Consider the following 16,465-nt stretch of genomic DNA (forward strand, 5'->3'; position numbering starts at 1 on the left):
CCACTTCTTGTTCAAGAAAAGTTTTTCCAACATATATAATTCTTAGACAGCTCTCATAAGATCTTAACTCCTTTTGGCATCTTACACTGTATTCATATGACCTTCTTTAAAAAAAAAAGATTTATTCAAAAAATATAGTTCAAGTATTCACCATGTAGGACTTCTCTAAAGTTTTTACATAGTCAAGACTCCCATGGAGAAAAAATTATTCATGTCCTCTTGACCCACATTTTTAGATTCTGGTTAGTGCAAAATTCTTCAGTAGGTGCAAAATTACCTTTCCATTAGAAACAGGCAGTTGCATTCTGTGCACTGCTATCCACAACCAGAAATATGTTTCACAGGGTGCTCTTTAGGCGCTTTAGTCCTCAAACATTTATTAAGCATGCCTCTCCATAGACAGTGATGCAGGTAGTATGTGGAAACAGGGCAGAAAACATGGCCCTAGTTCTGCAAGAGTTAACAGCCCAGGAGGTCACCACTTTGAGGAATTCATGGCCCACAGACAGACCATAACATCAGGTCCACCAAAGCCCATAAAACCAGAAGTTCAAGAGAAAAAGAAATCATAGCCACCTTGGAAAATATCAATTTGCTTTACTGGAAAAGGCTCTTGAAGGCCAGTTTCTCACCTTCAGCCTCCTTCTTTGGTGCTTATTGACCAGTTTTGGGAGGACCAGGCCAAGAATAAAGCTAAGGGGAAGAAGCCACAAGCTAACTGCAAAGGACAGAGCTAAAGAAACATGTGGGTTGCCTTCTGAGCATTCAGCAGCATGACTGAAAAATGAATTAACTTTTATTTCCAATGGATATTAAAACAGGTAATATGTGAATATGCTAAAACAAATTGAAGGTCAAGCAACACAAGGTGTTAGGTGGTGTGCTTTCCTTCCACCTTTAGAGGCAGCCTCTCTTACCTAGTACTTGGGCTTCTCCAAAAGAGAGTTCTAGGCATTTATAGTGGACAGAGGTTTATAACGCCCCAGCTTCTGGGCTAAGCTAAGCTTCAGGGCTAAGTTGGCTGACCCATCCTGAAGGCCTGGACACAAGGATGAGTCATAAAAGTGGGCAATGGGAAGTTAAATCAGGGTGAACTGCTCCAGGCCCAGGTCAACTCTGGGGCACCCGCGCCCATGCTGTGACCCCGGCCTGAGGTGTGCTGGAAGTCTGACACTGGAAGAAGGACAAGGCAGGAGGAGCCAGGCCCTCCACATTCACAGCTTACCTCACAACACTGCTAAGTATTACCCATCTTTTAGGGGCAGAAAGTGGATAGGGGAGATTCTGGAAAGTTCCAAAGAGGTTTTAGTGCTCACAAGGTGCAGCCATTATTTAGGGCTTCCCTGCTGGGGTGCTGGGGCGGGTGCTGATCTGTGGGGTTCAGGGCTGTGCTCAGTGCTGAGGAGAGATGTTTTTAAATGTCTACCCCTAAAACCACTCTCCCTGCATGCAAAAGCACCCAGCTGGTGGTATCCTCCAGGACAGCAAATCCAGTTATTTATCTCTATATTCCACTACATATTTATGAAGTAATGAATTGCCCATTAAACTAAGTTTGGGTGTCTGTCTCGCCACAGCCACCCCCTCGGCCACACTCTCAACGGGGAAGGCCGCTGACGTGGGCTGCAGCCTTCCAGCCTCAATTCCCCTCCCTCTGCCACCTCCCCTTCATCCCTCCCTCTCCCGCCCCTCCCACGGTTATTTGGGAGATTAGAGTTCATTAATTAAATCCTGCGCTTAGATCGAACTGTAACATTATTCCAATCACATTTATCTTGCAGGCGGCAGAGGAGATGGCAGCCTCGCTGGAAACGCGCGGGGGAGCTTGAGCCGGCGGCCGGAGACGCACCGTGCGCCGCTCCATCGCCACGCCGCCGCGCCCAGACCCTCCATCTTCCTGCTCAGCCTCCTGGCCCCGGCTCGCCCCTGCCTTGGGGGCCTGGCTTCTCTCTGGGGCTCCTGCTTGCCTCTACCCTCTGGCCCTCCGCGGCTCCCTTGCCCGGTCCCCCTCCCTCGGCACACACGCTGACACGCGCACGCGAACACACACACACTCACATACACTGATACGCCAGCGAGCTGCTGGCCGCTCAATGGACCGATTTCCCCGCTTTTCTTGATCCCAACCCAGCCCGGGATGAGAAATTGCAAAATGGCCCGGGTTGCCAGCGTGCTGGGGCTGGTCATGCTCAGCGTCGCCCTGCTGATTTTATCGCTCATCAGCTACGTGTCCCTGAAAAAGGAGAACATCTTCACCACTCCCAAGTACGCCAACCCGGGGGCGCCCCGAATGTACATGTTCCACGCAGGATTCCGGTGAGTGCGGGCCTCTGAGCGCCCTCAGGTATCTGGTTTATGGGGGCGAGAGGTCGGGGGCGGGGGTTGGTGTTTTGGCTTCTCCGAGACACTTTGGGCAAGATAACTGCGTGGTCCTTGCGTTCCTATCTCTGACTCCCCACCCCCGGCCCCCTAAGCTCCTAAAAGCCGTTGTCCTAATAGTGTTGATTGCATTCTCGTATTCTTCGGCATCCCTTCCCCCATTTCGAAAATTGGGGGAGGGTTTAAGGAGAACGATGGTGGAGGGAGAGGCCTTGCGTGTATTTGCGAGGGAGTATGGAGAGATGGACACGCGGGAGGTGAGTGCCTAACCTGCGCCCTGTCCGCAGACTCCGCAGCTGGGCTCTGGGCTGTCCCGGGCGATTTAATGGCGCAGGCGCCGGACTCCTCTTGCGCTCTCCTCCTTTTCTCTCCCCCACCCCCTACCCCATCAAATGATGCGCGGGTCTATTCTCCTGAAGCCCCTGGGGTATTCTACATCCATCCTTTCCCCACCGCCGCTGCCATCACCGCCCCCCCCCCCCCCCACTTTCCGGGATTTCTGCAGTTCCCCCGCCCTCTGCGGGAAGCGAGCCTCCTAAGAGCCGCCGATCCTCGCTCCAGGTCCAAGCAGGGCGCGAGGCTGGACTGAAAAGGCTCCAGGCAAAGTGAGGCGCGTGAAGAGCCTCCGCCCCTACTGTGACCCCCTAGGAGTTCTCCCAGCAGAGCCTCTGAGGGGCAACTACAAACTACATCCTGTGGTCCAAGCCAGGCCCGAGGTGTGAAACCTAGAAAAGCTCCACCGGGGCAAGGAGTGGAGTTGGCCAGCGGTTTCCGGGAGGTCCCCAGTCAGAGGACAGAGAGTGAAATCAGACAGGCTCGGGAAGGAAGAGGTTAAGGAAGAAGCCACCCCCCTCCTTCCTCTGGGTCTCCAGTTTCCTCTGCCCTTTCTCCAAAAATCAATCCGCGGGGACCGCGGGGGCGGCGCGGGTCTGGCAAGGGGGTGGTGCGGCCGCTGTCCGCGGTGCTGACTCCCCGCTCCTCTCTGCTCATCACCTTCTAGCGGAGCGCGCGGCTCCCGCCCCTGCTCTCCGTGAGACGGCCATTTTATGGTTTCTCCCGCACCCGGAGGGATGGACAATAGAGACGGATTTCCCCAGTTTTCCTTATTCCTCCCGGGCGTGGGTGGGGAGCAGAAGGTGGGGCAAAAGAGAAAGGGTTCTGGGGCGGGATGTAGCCGGTGCGCGCGTGCCAACTGCCCCCCATCACCGCCCGCTCCCAACCGGCTGGACTTTAATGGCTACCTTGACTTCCCCTAGCTGAGGCCAGCACGTTTGTCTGTGTACTCATGCTCCTCTCCAGGTCACAATTTGCGCTGAAGTTTCTAGATCCGTCATTTGTGCCCTTTCCGCATTCTCTGACTCACGAACTCCAAGACAGACCTAAGTGGACATTTAATCGGACAGCGTTTTTACATCAAAGGTAGGATAGGGGGAAAAAGATCCAAGATGTTTTGAATTCTGGAGCTCAAAAAACGAAGTAATACAAAACAAAAACCTACACACACACACACCCGCCCCCAACCTGAGGTGTATTTGCACTGACTTCTTGGACTAACTGCACAAAGTCTAGTTAGTAACCCTTTTACATTTATGTAGTGCCCTCTCATAAAAAGAAAACATCAAGAAGACCAATTTGAATGGAAGAAAAAAATATATTTCCAGTATCCTCCCTAACTTAGGCTTAATTGAGCACCATGATTTACAGTTAACATGTATGACTAATACTGCCAAAGCCATTTAAATTTTTTTTAAAGATTAATTACAAAAAGAACACCCAATGCATTTTTATTCCCCCACTGGAAAAACTTGAAAAAAAAATAAAAAAGTATTGTCTCATTGAAACACAGAAAACACTACACTTCTTCCCTAACAAATTACTAGTGAAAATCTCAGCCCAAATATATACAGGTATTTAAGTATGGTTTTGTTTTTTTAAACTGTTCTCATTGAACTTTAGTAGCTTTTAACATATTGTAAAAGCTACCGAACATTATTCTTAGTAGTCTTGTAGCAGCCTCATTTATACGTGAAGGAATTTGTGTGTATGTGTGCTGGGATTTTTTTCCTCTGTGTTTTGAGGTGAGGGAAGAAGGTTGAAATTTTTTCAAATATACTTATTCTCCCCAATGATTCTGGTCTACTCTTAGCAATCCCAGATAAGTCACTACCCCTTCCTTTTCAGTGGGATTATTATGCTGCTAAATGGAATGTGAGCCATCTAGTGTATTCATTAGGGCTATGAATACTTATTTTACCACTCTATTTAGGGTGTGTTTTGGTCACAGAATTTCTAGTTACTGCACTCTTCTACTTTAATCTAATGATGGAATTAAATTCAGCAGATATTCATGGTGTCATGAAAATGTTTACTTGAAAAGCTGACATACATATGATTATGTTAAAAACTTTAAAACACTGTTTAGAAATTAGTCCATGACAATAATTGGTTAATTCTAAAACTCTGAAGGTTTTTTTTAACTTTTATGGTTTTAATCCAATATTAATTTTATATACAATCCAGAAAACTTTCATTGGTACAATACATTATACCTTTTCCCAAAACATATTTCTGACTCAATAAAAATATTATTATGGGAGTTCCCATTGTGGCTCAGCAGTTTTGAACCTGACTGGTATCCATGAGGACATGGATTCGATCCCTGGCCTCACTCAGTGGGTTAAGGATCTGGCATTGCCATGAGCTGTGGTGTAGGTAGCAGATGCAGCTCAGATCTGGCATTGCTGTGGCTGTGGTGTAGGCTGGCAGCTGCAGCTAGGATTCAGCCCCTAGCCTGGGAACTTCCATATGCCGCAGGTGCTGCCTAAAAAGCAAAAAAAAAAAAAAAAAAAAAATCCTTCTGACACTAGACCATATGTTCCAAATAACCAGTTAGAACAATTTCTCAAAACTTTCCTCCTTTCAATCCAGTTATTAAGTGATCTTTAATTAACTTTCCCAGTGTCATTTTGAACTTACTATATCTTTATAACAGTTTGTAAAGAATGATATTAGTAACTTTTGGATTAAAGTTTTCAGTTTATGTTGCTCTTAATTTTAATAAATGAAACAATTAAAAAAAATAAAATTCCAAGTAAAGTAATGATAGGCAAAGCATTTTGTTTCATTCCTGCTATTTTTTAGACAAAAGACACAGGAGAGTCAATGTTATTTCTTAGAGCTGGAGAACCTAGTAGAAGAGTAACCGGTCTCTCTTAAATATTTTAAATAGCCAAGACTAAGAGGAGATGCTTAATTTCACTCAAAGCTCAGCATGAAAGCAGGCAGAATTAGTGCTAAGTATCACCCTTGCCTTGTTGATCTTCTGAATTCTTAGACTATAAACACATTTTTCAGGATTTGCAATAGCTTCTTTTCCTAAGGATTAGGTTTCTCTAACTTGATTTGTGTTTCTATATAATAAAGTAGAAAAATATTCCTGTTTCATTATTCAAAGGACATTAATGAGATTATCATCTCATTTCTATTAAATATTCAACTACTCCCACCGCTATGACCATTTTCATATTTTAATAATAGATAGTATTATACTGACTCATATCTATTTGGCTCTTATTTGGACAATGTTGATATTTGATACTCCTCGAACACTGCAGTCCAATAGCAAACAAGTAATCTCTAGTTACAAACTCCAAGTTACCAATGTTTATGCATTAATGTGAGCTCTTTGGGGCCTGTGTAAACTGTCTTGCTGTATTTTCTGACACAGTTTGGCCTATGCCTCCCCCTTGATCAAATACACTTTGCAGGTAGAGCAGAAAACCAAAAATCTGGTAGCTGAAACTGTAAGTCGCTACATTTGCAGTCCTCAAAGGATTACACCCAAAATTTGACAGAGAGATTAGCACATGTCTGCAAATTCTGAAGCAGTTCTCCCTTCAAAGACCACAGTTATTATGAATGTATAATCTTTCTTGGATTCAGTGTGCCTATGATTCTTGTCTGAATGAAATGGCAGCATAAGACATAAGATGGAAAACCAATTCTTTTGAATGGGATACATTTAATGAATTTCTTTTTATTTTAGGCAAGAAATTCTTCAGCATGTCGATGTAATAAAAAATTTTTCTTTGACCAAGAATAGTGTTCGGATTGGACAACTGATGCACTATGATTATTCCAGCCATAAATATGTTTTCTCTATTAGCAATAATTTCCGATCACTGCTTCCAGACGTGTCACCCATTGTGAATAAGCATTATAATATTTGTGCTGTGGTTGGAAATAGTGGGATCCTGACAGGGAGCCGGTGTGGACAACAAATAGATAAATCAGATTTTGTTTTCCGTTGCAATTTCGCCCCTACGGAAGCTTTCCAAAGAGATGTTGGAAGGAAAACCAACCTTACCACCTTCAACCCCAGCATCCTGGAAAAATATTACAACAATCTTTTGACCATTCAGGACCGTAACAACTTTTTTCTCAGTTTAAAAAAGCTCGATGGGGCCATTCTTTGGATCCCTGCATTTTTCTTCCATACCTCAGCAACTGTTACCAGGACATTAGTTGACTTTTTTGTTGAACACAGAGGTCAGTTAAAGGTCCAATTGGCTTGGCCTGGAAATATAATGCAACATGTCAACAGGTGTGTATATTTTATTGCCTTTAACTCATACCCTACCAGATGGCAAATCAATACTGTAATCTCTTGGGGGTGGGAGCTATCTGATTAGTTAGTTGTTGTGGTTAGCTTAGTACTTTAGGGCAAACTCTTATATTTTGTAATGAATGAATGACTCATTCTGGGTAACATGTTCAATCTTCTATCCCAGCTGGTAACCACATGGAGGGACTGGTGTTTCATCAGCCTCCCCTCTCTATTTCCTGCCCCCTTCCTTGGTGGTATGCCTAACAAGCAGTCATGGAAATCACCACAAATCAATAATTTTCTTTTAATGGACAGCTATGTCCCAATAATGCCAATGACTAAAGTAGACAAATCAAGATTTAAAAAAAAAAAGCGGCAACTGACTTTAAATGTTCCTTTTTATTTGATATTTGGGTGGTTTTTAGATGTCCAAGATTAGAAAACCACCTAGATAAATCAAAATTGTACAGTCTACTTTTATAATTTTGGATTTGAGTGCCAAAACATGTGGAAAGTATTTTATCAACTCATTGTTGTCCCTTGTAATCAAAAAGATGGAGTAACCAGAAATGCAATATTCTCCTCTAATCTGATGAGTCTTAACTCTGGCTCTATTTTAGAATCATTTGGAGAGATTTAAAAAATACTCTTGTCTGGGCTCTACTTCAAGTGATTCTAGTGTAATTTGTCTGGTGGGGAGGGAGAGGCTCAGATACTCAGTATGTCTTAATAATTCCCCAGATGATTCTAAGAAGCAGTCAGAATTGAGAGACAATAATGCAGGACATTTTATAAAAACAAGATTAATTGCAGAATTTTTTTTCTTTAAATAATCTGAGGAAACTGCCTCAACTCTAATCTCCCCTATGTGAGAAGCCCCAGTGCCTTAACGTACTGTCCAGATAATCTGCAAGTTAGAGTGGATTCTGGGAGCTCTGGTAAACAAAGATTCTAAATATTTTTTTCCCATAGTAGATTATTCACTACTGGTAGTCCTCTAAAGTCTTCCAAATTTAAGATTTGTGTAGTTGATCTCTCATAGAGGGAGGAATCATCATGTGATCAACTGGTATGTATCTAATAGGTAGGGTGATGTCAGAATTCAGTCCAAACTGGAACTTTCACTTTGAAAGGAAAAGGGCACTATTAAGAATTATAACAAAAGATTTAAATCAACTATACTTTAATAGAAAAACAATTTTTAAAGAATTATAACAAAGATAACAGACAAAAACTGGGACACTTCCAGTTTCCTGGGATGTATGGTTACTTTTTTAAGAAGTCATGTAACCCAACTCCTAAGTTTAAAGACAAGTCAGTTCAGGTACAAAGAATGAGTCATCTACCCAACATCACTGCCCAAAATGGGAAGAGCCAGAATTAGAAGCCAGGCCTCCTGCCAACCTGCCCTGTGGTCTTTTGACCTCATCAGTTTGCTCCCTCCTTGCTCCATTTAAGTTCAGCTGTACCAAAAGAATTGTCAGAAGTCATTCTAACTCCTTAGGTAAGAATATTAAAAACCTAGGACGTTCCCATTGTGGCACAGTGGAAATGATTCCGACTAGTATCCATGAGGATGCAGGTTCAATCCCTGGCCTCAATCACTGGGTTAAGGATCCGGCGTTGCTGGCGTTGCTGTGAGCTGTAGTGTAGGTCGCAGATGCAGCTCGGATCCTGTGTTGCTGTGGCTGTGGCGTAGGCCAGCAGCTGTAGCTCCAATTTGACCCCTAGCCTGGGAACTTCCATATGCTGCAGGAACTGCCCTAAAAAGAAAAAAAAAAGTTAAAACCTAGACTGAACTTTTAGATTTCAACTAGAAAGGAGAATGTCCCTTGAAGCCTCAGGTAGTGAAGAAGGAGACATATTAGAAACTTCAGGAAGCGGCCTGTGTGGCCCACACTGCCCTCAACCTTTCAGCAGGCCACAGAATCAGCCATGACATCCACTCAGGCTAGAACCAAATGCATTGGTTCAATGAAAACTTGAAAGAAGTGCAGTCCATGGAAACTTGATTCATGAACAGTTTGAATATGCCTGTACAGCCATCATAAACTCACATACATACACTCCACGGCATGCTCAACTCTTTGGCAGCATAGGTAGGAAGGCTTCAAATTACTCTCTAAATATGGAAGGAAGAACAACCATATTTAGATTTTTTTTTTTTTTTTTTTGTCTTTTTGCCTTTTTGCCTTTTCTTGGGCCGCTCCCGCAGCATATGGAGGTTCCTAGGCTAGGGGTCAAATCGGAGCTGTAGCCGCCGGCCTACACCACAGCAACATGGGATTCGAGCTGCGTCTGCAACCTACACCACAGCTCATGGCAACAGCGGATCCTTAACCCACTGAGCAAGGCCAGGGACCAAACCTGCAACCTCATGGTTCCTAGTTGGATTTGTTAACCACTGCGCCACGACGGGAACTCCTAGAATTTTTTTTTAATTCAGGAAGTTGGAGTTCCCTTCATGGTTCAGCAGTTAATGAACCCAACTAGGATCCATGAAGATGCAGGTTCAATCCCTGCCCTTGCTCAGTGGACTAAAGAGACTCGGCATTGCTGTGAGCATAAGCTATGATGTAGGTCACAGATGTGGCTCGGATCCCAGGTTGCTGTGGCTGTGGCATAAGCCGGCAGCTATAGCTCTGATTCGATCCCCAGCCTGGGAACCTCCATATGCCGTGGGTGTGACCCTAAAAAGCAAAAAAATTAAAAATAATTAATTAATTAATTAAACAAAATTCAAGAAGTGTGTAAATACTTTTCTTAGGTCCTGGCACACCCGAGAAGGGCTCAGAGCCCCTGGGTAGAAGATAAGGAACAGGGATTATGATTTTTTATAAGAAGGTAGAAAAAAATAAGTCCCCACAATCTTTCCCAACACAAGAAGAAAGATTTAGTCCCCAGGTTTGGGTGAGGAGCTAACAGAGGAGGACCCCTGAGATTAAACAACCTCCTCCCCACTCCCATTGCCTTCTGTGTGGGAGCCTAGTCGTCCCTTTGGTGGGCTTTTGTGGCATCACCACTGAGTCAGAGACACCACTCACAGGACAACCCAAAGGAAGGGACGGCTTCAGACATGTGCTGCCTCTAGAGTAGCACGGGAGCCGTCTGTTATTAATAGCTACTCTGCCTGCCCTCTTGAAATTCCCAATAATTTTTGAAATAAGGGCCCACACTCACTTTGCACTGGATCTCACAAATTATGTAGCTGGCCCTACCCCAAGGTGTTCTGTGGTCTAAAAGACAGACTCAAAGCAAGTACTATTTAGGTTACTTGGTTAAATTCACTTCCCAAACCAGTCATATTGACCCCTCTGGTTGAAACCCTCAGTACTGGCCTCTGAATCCACCTGTACTTATTGTTCCACAGGTACTGGAAAAACAAACATTTGTCACCCAAACGGCTGAGCACAGGTATTCTTATGTACACCCTTGCATCAGCAATATGTGAAGAGATCCACTTGTATGGATTTTGGCCTTTTGGATTTGATCCCAACACAAGGGAAGATCTTCCATACCATTACTATGACAAAAAAGGAACCAAATTTACCACCAAGTGGCAGGAGTCCCACCAGCTGCCTGCTGAGTTTCAGCTGCTATACCGAATGCACGGGGAAGGGCTCACCAAGCTGACTGTGTCTCGCTGTGCCTAAAAACTCCGAACAGAAAGTGCCAAATGGCTGATTTAAAAGTGCCCCAAGTCACACTGAATAGTCAGAATAGAACCCTAGAGAATTTCTTATAAGGACTGTCTGCCATTTAAAAGGAAAGGTGTCTTTTCTCCCTTTTTTGCACTGCTCTTTGAAGGGTCTCAGCAGGACAGACGCTTTGAAGCCACACGATTTTAAACTTGACTGATAAAGGGAACGTTGCATTTGGAACTATGCTGATAATGAAATGGTCTAAAGTATTTTCATGTTTGTATTTTAATAATAAACTGCCTCCCATTTTTTCATGAGGATTAGAGCTGTAGTTTCTGCAGCTTTACTCAGACACAGTCCTCGTAATCCGAGGCCTCTGGCCAATTTGGGCAGGGTTTCAGTTTTGCCTGGGTGGGATCAGACTCTTCAAAGTGAAAATATAAAAAACTGGTTTGCATATATCATATCTCTCTCTCTCTCTCTCTCTCTCTCTCTCTCTCTCCTTACCATTCATTCCCCTGGCCCCACCACCGTGAAGTTTGATATTTGCTGGGAATCATACTGAAATACCTTTGCTTGTATATCTTGCATCTGCCCTTGATATGTTCAAGGCTCTGGCTAACTTTGTTGATTCATGACAGACTGAGCCCATCATGATTGATTCCCTTATGATGACTTGGATAAGAAATGCCTCTTAAGGAGTTCTCACCAGTCCATGCAGCCGTTCCCCAGCAGAGTGGTCCCTCTGCGGTGAGTGGCCTATAATGAGCGCATCTTTCACTATCACAGAGAAAGCCCATGTCGGGGGTGGCACCACATCTGTTGACGTAAGTGCTATTGTGGCAGATTATTCTGTTGCCACATCTGCAAGGATATTCCAGCCTGGGTTGAGTGCCTCCCACAATTCTAACCCAAGCACTGGGCTGGGAATTCTCTCAGAATATAGAGGCAAGGAGTCAGCCTAAGAGCCTGGAACATATAGAGGAAAATGAAAAATACTTGGAAGTTGTTACAGATCCCATATCCCCTAAAGTGTTGTGACCATGATCAGGGCCTCTGAACCAGTAGGGTTGAAGCAGAGCAGAAGCTCTGAGGTTGGCCAGGATGGGCCTCCTTGTGAAAAGCGCTGAGGCGAGGTCACTGTGCATATCACTGTGCCATCAGCACTGCTCAGAACTTCAAGACAAGTTTAGACACTGGTTCTTTATCCACTCTTCTTATTGAAATCAGATCTTTAATTAAGCATTTCAAAAGGAAGAGCCACTGTATAGTGACAAAATTGGGACTAAATAAACCCTTGGAATTGAAGATGTGTAGGCCCGCTACAGAGGAATTGGTGGCCATTCTCTTTTTCATTATTTCAGCCTTAGGAGTAGAAATCACATGACTCCCATCCCCAGCTTTTCACTGAACAGCACTTTGTTCTTCCAGTTTAGCCCAAAGTCTGGCCAAGTTGATGTTAAATTTTAATAAGAGTTTCTTTCCTTTCCAAATGCCAGTCAAGCACATTTATAATACATTTGGGTGGGGGTAGCTTGTTCTTTTCCAGAAATCTCATCTAGATTGCTTGTAATGTTACAAATACTGTTTAAAATAATTGCTGTAGTTCAGTAATCAGCTCACTGCCCCTCCGTGGGAAGGTATCATCCTGCCTAAAATCAAACCAAATACAACAAGACGCAGTCCTTATGCTCATGTTCTGCCTGCTCCTAAAGGGGAGCTATTTATTCTAATTTTTTCCAGAATGCTAATCAGAGCAGCTTACATAGCTCCAGATACTAACCAGTGAAAGAAAAATCAGAGATTCAAACGTGTTCTTGACCGTGACACATCTTAACAATGTTGTATATGTGGCAATCGTCCAAATAGATGGGGAGAAATGGGAAGAGATGTTTAAAATGGGAGATACTAAAACAGCTCAATACTTGAAATAGTGAGAAGGGGAGATATTAAAAACATTTTAAAATCCAGTGGTATAATTTGATGGGCACCAAAACCACACCATGCTTGTTCCTGCCACATTAAAGAGGAGAGTAGTACGTGGTATAGGTAGCAGAGGAGGCTCGGAGATCCTGTGTTGCTATGGCTGTGGTGTAGGCAGGCAGCTACAACTCCAATTAGACCCCTAGCCTGGGAACCTCAATATGCTGCAGGTGCGGCCCTAGAAAAGACCCCCTTTCTCTGTTGGGGTCACTGGGAGATGGATAACTGACAGGAGTGTTTAGTTGGCTCTTCCTAAGCAGTTAGTTCATTTGGTTACAGCTAAGTAATATTAATGCCAATATTATATGGGCCAGATTCTGACTCTGGAGTTTTAATCCCAATGTTCCCATTAGATTTTACTAAATATAAATACGTAGACACTGTGAACTGGGCAGGTTAAATGAGCAAAAGACCAGAATTCCTAACACTGGTCAATTGTTCCATTAGTGGACCATTTAAATAGATCTCATTGGACTTTCTGTCGTGGCTCAGTGGTTAACAAAACTGACTAGTATCCATAAGGACACAGGTTTGATTCCTGGCCTTGCTCAGTGGGTTAAGGATCTGGCGTTGCCATGAGCTACGGTGTAGGTCACAGATGCAGCTCAGATCCCGAGTTTCTGTGGCTGTGGCGTAGGCTGGCAGCTGTAGCTCCGATTAGACCCCTAGCCTGGGAACCTCCATATGCCATGGGTGCGGCCCTAAAAAGACATAAATAAATAAATAAATCTAAATGCCAAGTTTGGGGATTTTTTTTTTTAATTCAGGGAGATTTTTAAATCTTGCTTCACTCTGAGTTCCATCTTGACCTAGAGTGAGAAGACTTTGTCATCTCCCAACATCATTTCATCTGTCCCTTTCATAAAACCTCAAAATGTTGAGGAAACAGACTTGTCCCCCAGAACTAGAAGGGTTCAGAGATCAGCCTCATCCCCTGTCTCCAGGCAGGGCTTCCTGGGGCTGATCCAAAAAGACCACCATTCCTTCTTCTTTAAAATCTCCGAAGAAAATCCCAAGTCCTCCCATGGTGGCTCACCAAAATTCTCATAATTTATAAATTCCGTGTATACAGCCTATACCCTCTTATTGAAAAATTAGTTCAATGTGTGGGTAAAGGATCTATCCCAGTTTTCAACATGCAGTCAACTGACTCAATACGTGGCAGTTTTTAGTATTATTTTTACCGTTAGTTATGCCCTTGACCTACCGTTCCAGCAGAGAGAAAAACAGCCTCTAGCTGATCATACAAAAACTCTTTTCATTTTTAAAGATTGTTTCAAAGATTACGCCTACACAACCACTGTCACAGCCAAAAGAGTTGGTGGGTCCCGTGAGTCCAGATTAGAAAGGCAGTGGTGTAAGTAGCCAGAACTTCCAGGCCTGTGTGGTCAAGAGCAATGGATTGTATCTACAGATACAAACCTCTGGCTTTTGCATTGCTCTTGCTTTCCTGGTTCGAGGTTAAGTGCATCCTTTGTCAGAACTGCTACTCTTTTCAGATACTCATGGCGAAGTCCACCCTCATCTATTAGAGTCAACTTAAAGCCCCCAAGTCTGTCTACACATGACACCAATACAAATGACCAATACAGTTTCAAAGAAAAAAAACCCCACAAACATTTAGCAACCTGCTTAATGCGAGTCTCTCAGTCTGTATCAGTTTGTCTGAATGTCACATGCAGACATGCAGATCCAGGGGAAATGGGGTTCAAGTGTGGCACGAAGAATCTCTCCCACACCCAGGTTTGATGATTAAACATCTATTCTCCTCTGCCTTTGCTTCTGTGTCTTCAGTGTCTTTGACCATTGTACAAGTGCTATGTGTTTAGTAGTGTGTGCCTAGCAGAGCTGATTGTGACCACTGTGCCATCTGTCTGTGTATAACTTTGATGTCAGGCACCTGACCATGCAGCTACCAGCCAGGACATGCAAAGGGAGAGGCTCCCTCTCAGCCTCCTTGTGCCCAGGCCTCCAGTTATCCATAAATGTGGGTGCCAGGAGGAATCTAATTTGGTGAGGAAACTGACGAATGGAAGAGCATTTCTTCTGACTTAGGGCAAAGTACTAATTATTAGACACTTCAGACAGCAAAGAGGTGTTAATTTGAGGCCAATGGTAGCTAGTCCTAATTCTTGACTTTTCAGATGAGAAGTGGGGAAACAGAGGCTAAGTGATTTTTCCCAAGATTGCACAGGTAATAAGTGGAGAAATTCGGACTCCTCATTTAGTCTTAACAGCATCAAATAAAGATGGGCTCAAAGGAAAAGCGATTTGGTCTGGGGCCCAGAAGGTACAGAAAAGCTATAAAAGAGGAAAAAAGATTCTTCCCGCACCAAAAAAAAAAAATTATTTCTCGATGCAAAACAGAAAAGGAGATGCTTGCCTAGGTATACAACAGTCCATTGGTAATAACCTACATCCTCTCCTCCAAATGAGAGGAAATACTCTTAGTAAATCATGATTCTGATAAATCTTGTAAATCACAATTCAATTACTGACAGTTCCCAGTTGACAGCTGGAATACCATCTAATAATCTATTCATCTTAATAAAACCTGATTTTAGTAATAGGTATGCATAGTTTAAAAGGTAAATGCTGAGAATGGTTATGTACTTTTCCATATGTATACCTTTCAGTTGAGGCCTCTTGAAGTAAAAATACATTTGTCAATGCCTTCTATATTGTAATTTCAACAGCAGACTTCACATTATTGCATTCAGTTCGATATGCTAAGAAGATGTGCAAATAATAATGAATAATTTGAGCTGGGTCTTCATGTGCAAAGTGACAGACTTAGCGATTTTCTGATAATTCTGGGTCCTTAAATCCTTCCCCTCCCCCCAGTTATTTGACTGTGCCACCCAAAAGTTTCTGTTTAGCCTCTACTTCTCCCTGAATGTGTGGAACTAAGCTTTTGCTTATAAAGAGAGTTGGAGCTGTGTATATGTGGCTGAAGAGCCCAGATATAAGATCATAGGTGCTGGGAACTTAGAGCCCCTGGGCCACCTGATGGACCTGTCTGGGCTCTGTGGCCCAATTAATCAAGGCCACAGGTGAGTCAATATCAAGGACCAAAATAACTAAATATGTCTCTCTCACACTTTGACTGCTTTGCCACATCGATATAACATTTGAGGTAGGAAACATTTTAGAATGTCATTATTGTATTATGCAGTATTTCTTAAAATTTCTTTTTATTGTGATGACTTATTATTGAAGATATATGTATTTGAATAGATGTTTTATCCTCAGTGAAGCTCATTCCCTTGTTGTTGATTACAATGGAGTCAAGGTGAAGAGCTTGCGTGGACTAATTGGCTATGATTTGAGATTACGTGGGCTTAGAGGGTGAGGCCCTGGATTACGCTGCCAATCCACCAGCAAACAAAGCTGTAGGACATGAGGAGCTCTTTAAAATATAATTCCTGCTCTCTACCCCAGACCTTTGACTAAGAATGTCCTAGAATAAGTCCAGCTCACAAATATTCCCAGGTGATCCTGATGTGGCCATGATTTGGGAACCAGAAATATATAGTAAAGTTGCTATATATATATAGCATGTTGACCAAAGCAGCTTAATGTTTATCCCTCCTCATGCAGTTAATATCAGATCTATTCCCTGAAGTTATCATGATACATGGTCATATAGACACAGTCTTAGTGATTTAGCCATTCAACTATTTTGGCTAAATTGACCAGTCACGAATTTGTAAGTGAATAGTAACTGGTCAATTTAGTCAGAAAGGATGCAAGCCTGAAGACAGTCAGAGTGGAGACCATGGTTTTAACATACTTTACCCCAAGGCCAGCTCTTTACATTTCAAACTAGGAGACAGATCTCAGGTCACTCATCTTT

General features: G+C 43.3%; 1 protein-coding gene and 1 long non-coding RNA gene across 18 annotated transcripts in view; one reads left to right on the forward strand and one right to left on the reverse strand.

The window, feature by feature from the left end:
* LOC102164252 (uncharacterized) overlaps positions 1 to 16,465 on the reverse strand; it is a 234,037-nt gene that overhangs the window by 171,309 nt on the left and 46,263 nt on the right. For 2 of the 14 annotated variants that reach the window (XR_014840295.1, XR_014840304.1), the window contains one exon: positions 6,878 to 6,954. The exons of 11 other annotated variants lie outside the window; for them this stretch is intronic. This is a non-coding gene — a long non-coding RNA (uncharacterized LOC102164252). Of the gene's footprint in view, positions 1 to 3,620; positions 3,759 to 6,877; positions 6,955 to 16,465 lie in introns of all 14 variants that reach the window. One more of the 14 variants, XR_014840293.1, reaches the window with a different exon arrangement.
* ST8SIA3 (ST8 alpha-N-acetyl-neuraminide alpha-2,8-sialyltransferase 3) lies at positions 1,767 to 14,383 on the forward strand. 4 transcript variants are annotated; one of them, XR_014840272.1, is made up of 4 exons: positions 1,767 to 2,316; positions 3,679 to 3,798; positions 6,425 to 8,715; positions 9,644 to 10,946. XR_014840272.1 is itself a non-coding variant. In XM_021093623.2 (4 exons), the coding sequence occupies exons 1-4, from the start codon at positions 2,138 to 2,140 to the stop codon at positions 10,636 to 10,638; spliced, it is 1,140 nt and encodes a 379-aa protein (XP_020949282.1). In that variant the 5' UTR covers positions 1,767 to 2,137; the 3' UTR covers positions 10,639 to 14,383. The 4 variants fall into 4 exon arrangements, 3 of the variants coding, with proteins under 3 accessions (XP_020949282.1, XP_084873000.1, XP_020949291.1); XM_021093623.2 differs by having other exon boundaries at positions 6,425 to 6,982; positions 10,356 to 14,383; XM_021093632.2 differs by lacking the exon at positions 1,767 to 2,316 and adding an exon at positions 2,555 to 2,636 and having other exon boundaries at positions 6,425 to 6,982; positions 10,356 to 14,383.

The sequence above is a fragment of the Sus scrofa genome, chromosome 1, assembly GCF_054392235.1.
Source record: "Sus scrofa isolate SSC_HxYL_T2T_F1_AM1 chromosome 1, Sscrofa_HxYL_maternal_Yorkshire_Landrace_v2.0, whole genome shotgun sequence".
Classification (NCBI taxonomy): domain Eukaryota; kingdom Metazoa; phylum Chordata; class Mammalia; order Artiodactyla; family Suidae; genus Sus; species Sus scrofa.

Coding starts and splice junctions, on each gene's coding strand:
- ST8SIA3 (XM_021093623.2), top strand. CDS start 2,138: ATGAGAAATTGCAAAATGGCCCGGGTTGCCAGCGTGCTGGGGCTGGTC. Junction 3,799..6,424: donor ACAGCGTTTTTACATCAAAG/GTAGGATAGGGG, acceptor TTTTTATTTTAG/GCAAGAAATTCTTCAGCATG. Junction 6,983..10,355: donor ATAATGCAACATGTCAACAG/GTGTGTATATTT, acceptor ATTGTTCCACAG/GTACTGGAAAAACAAACATT.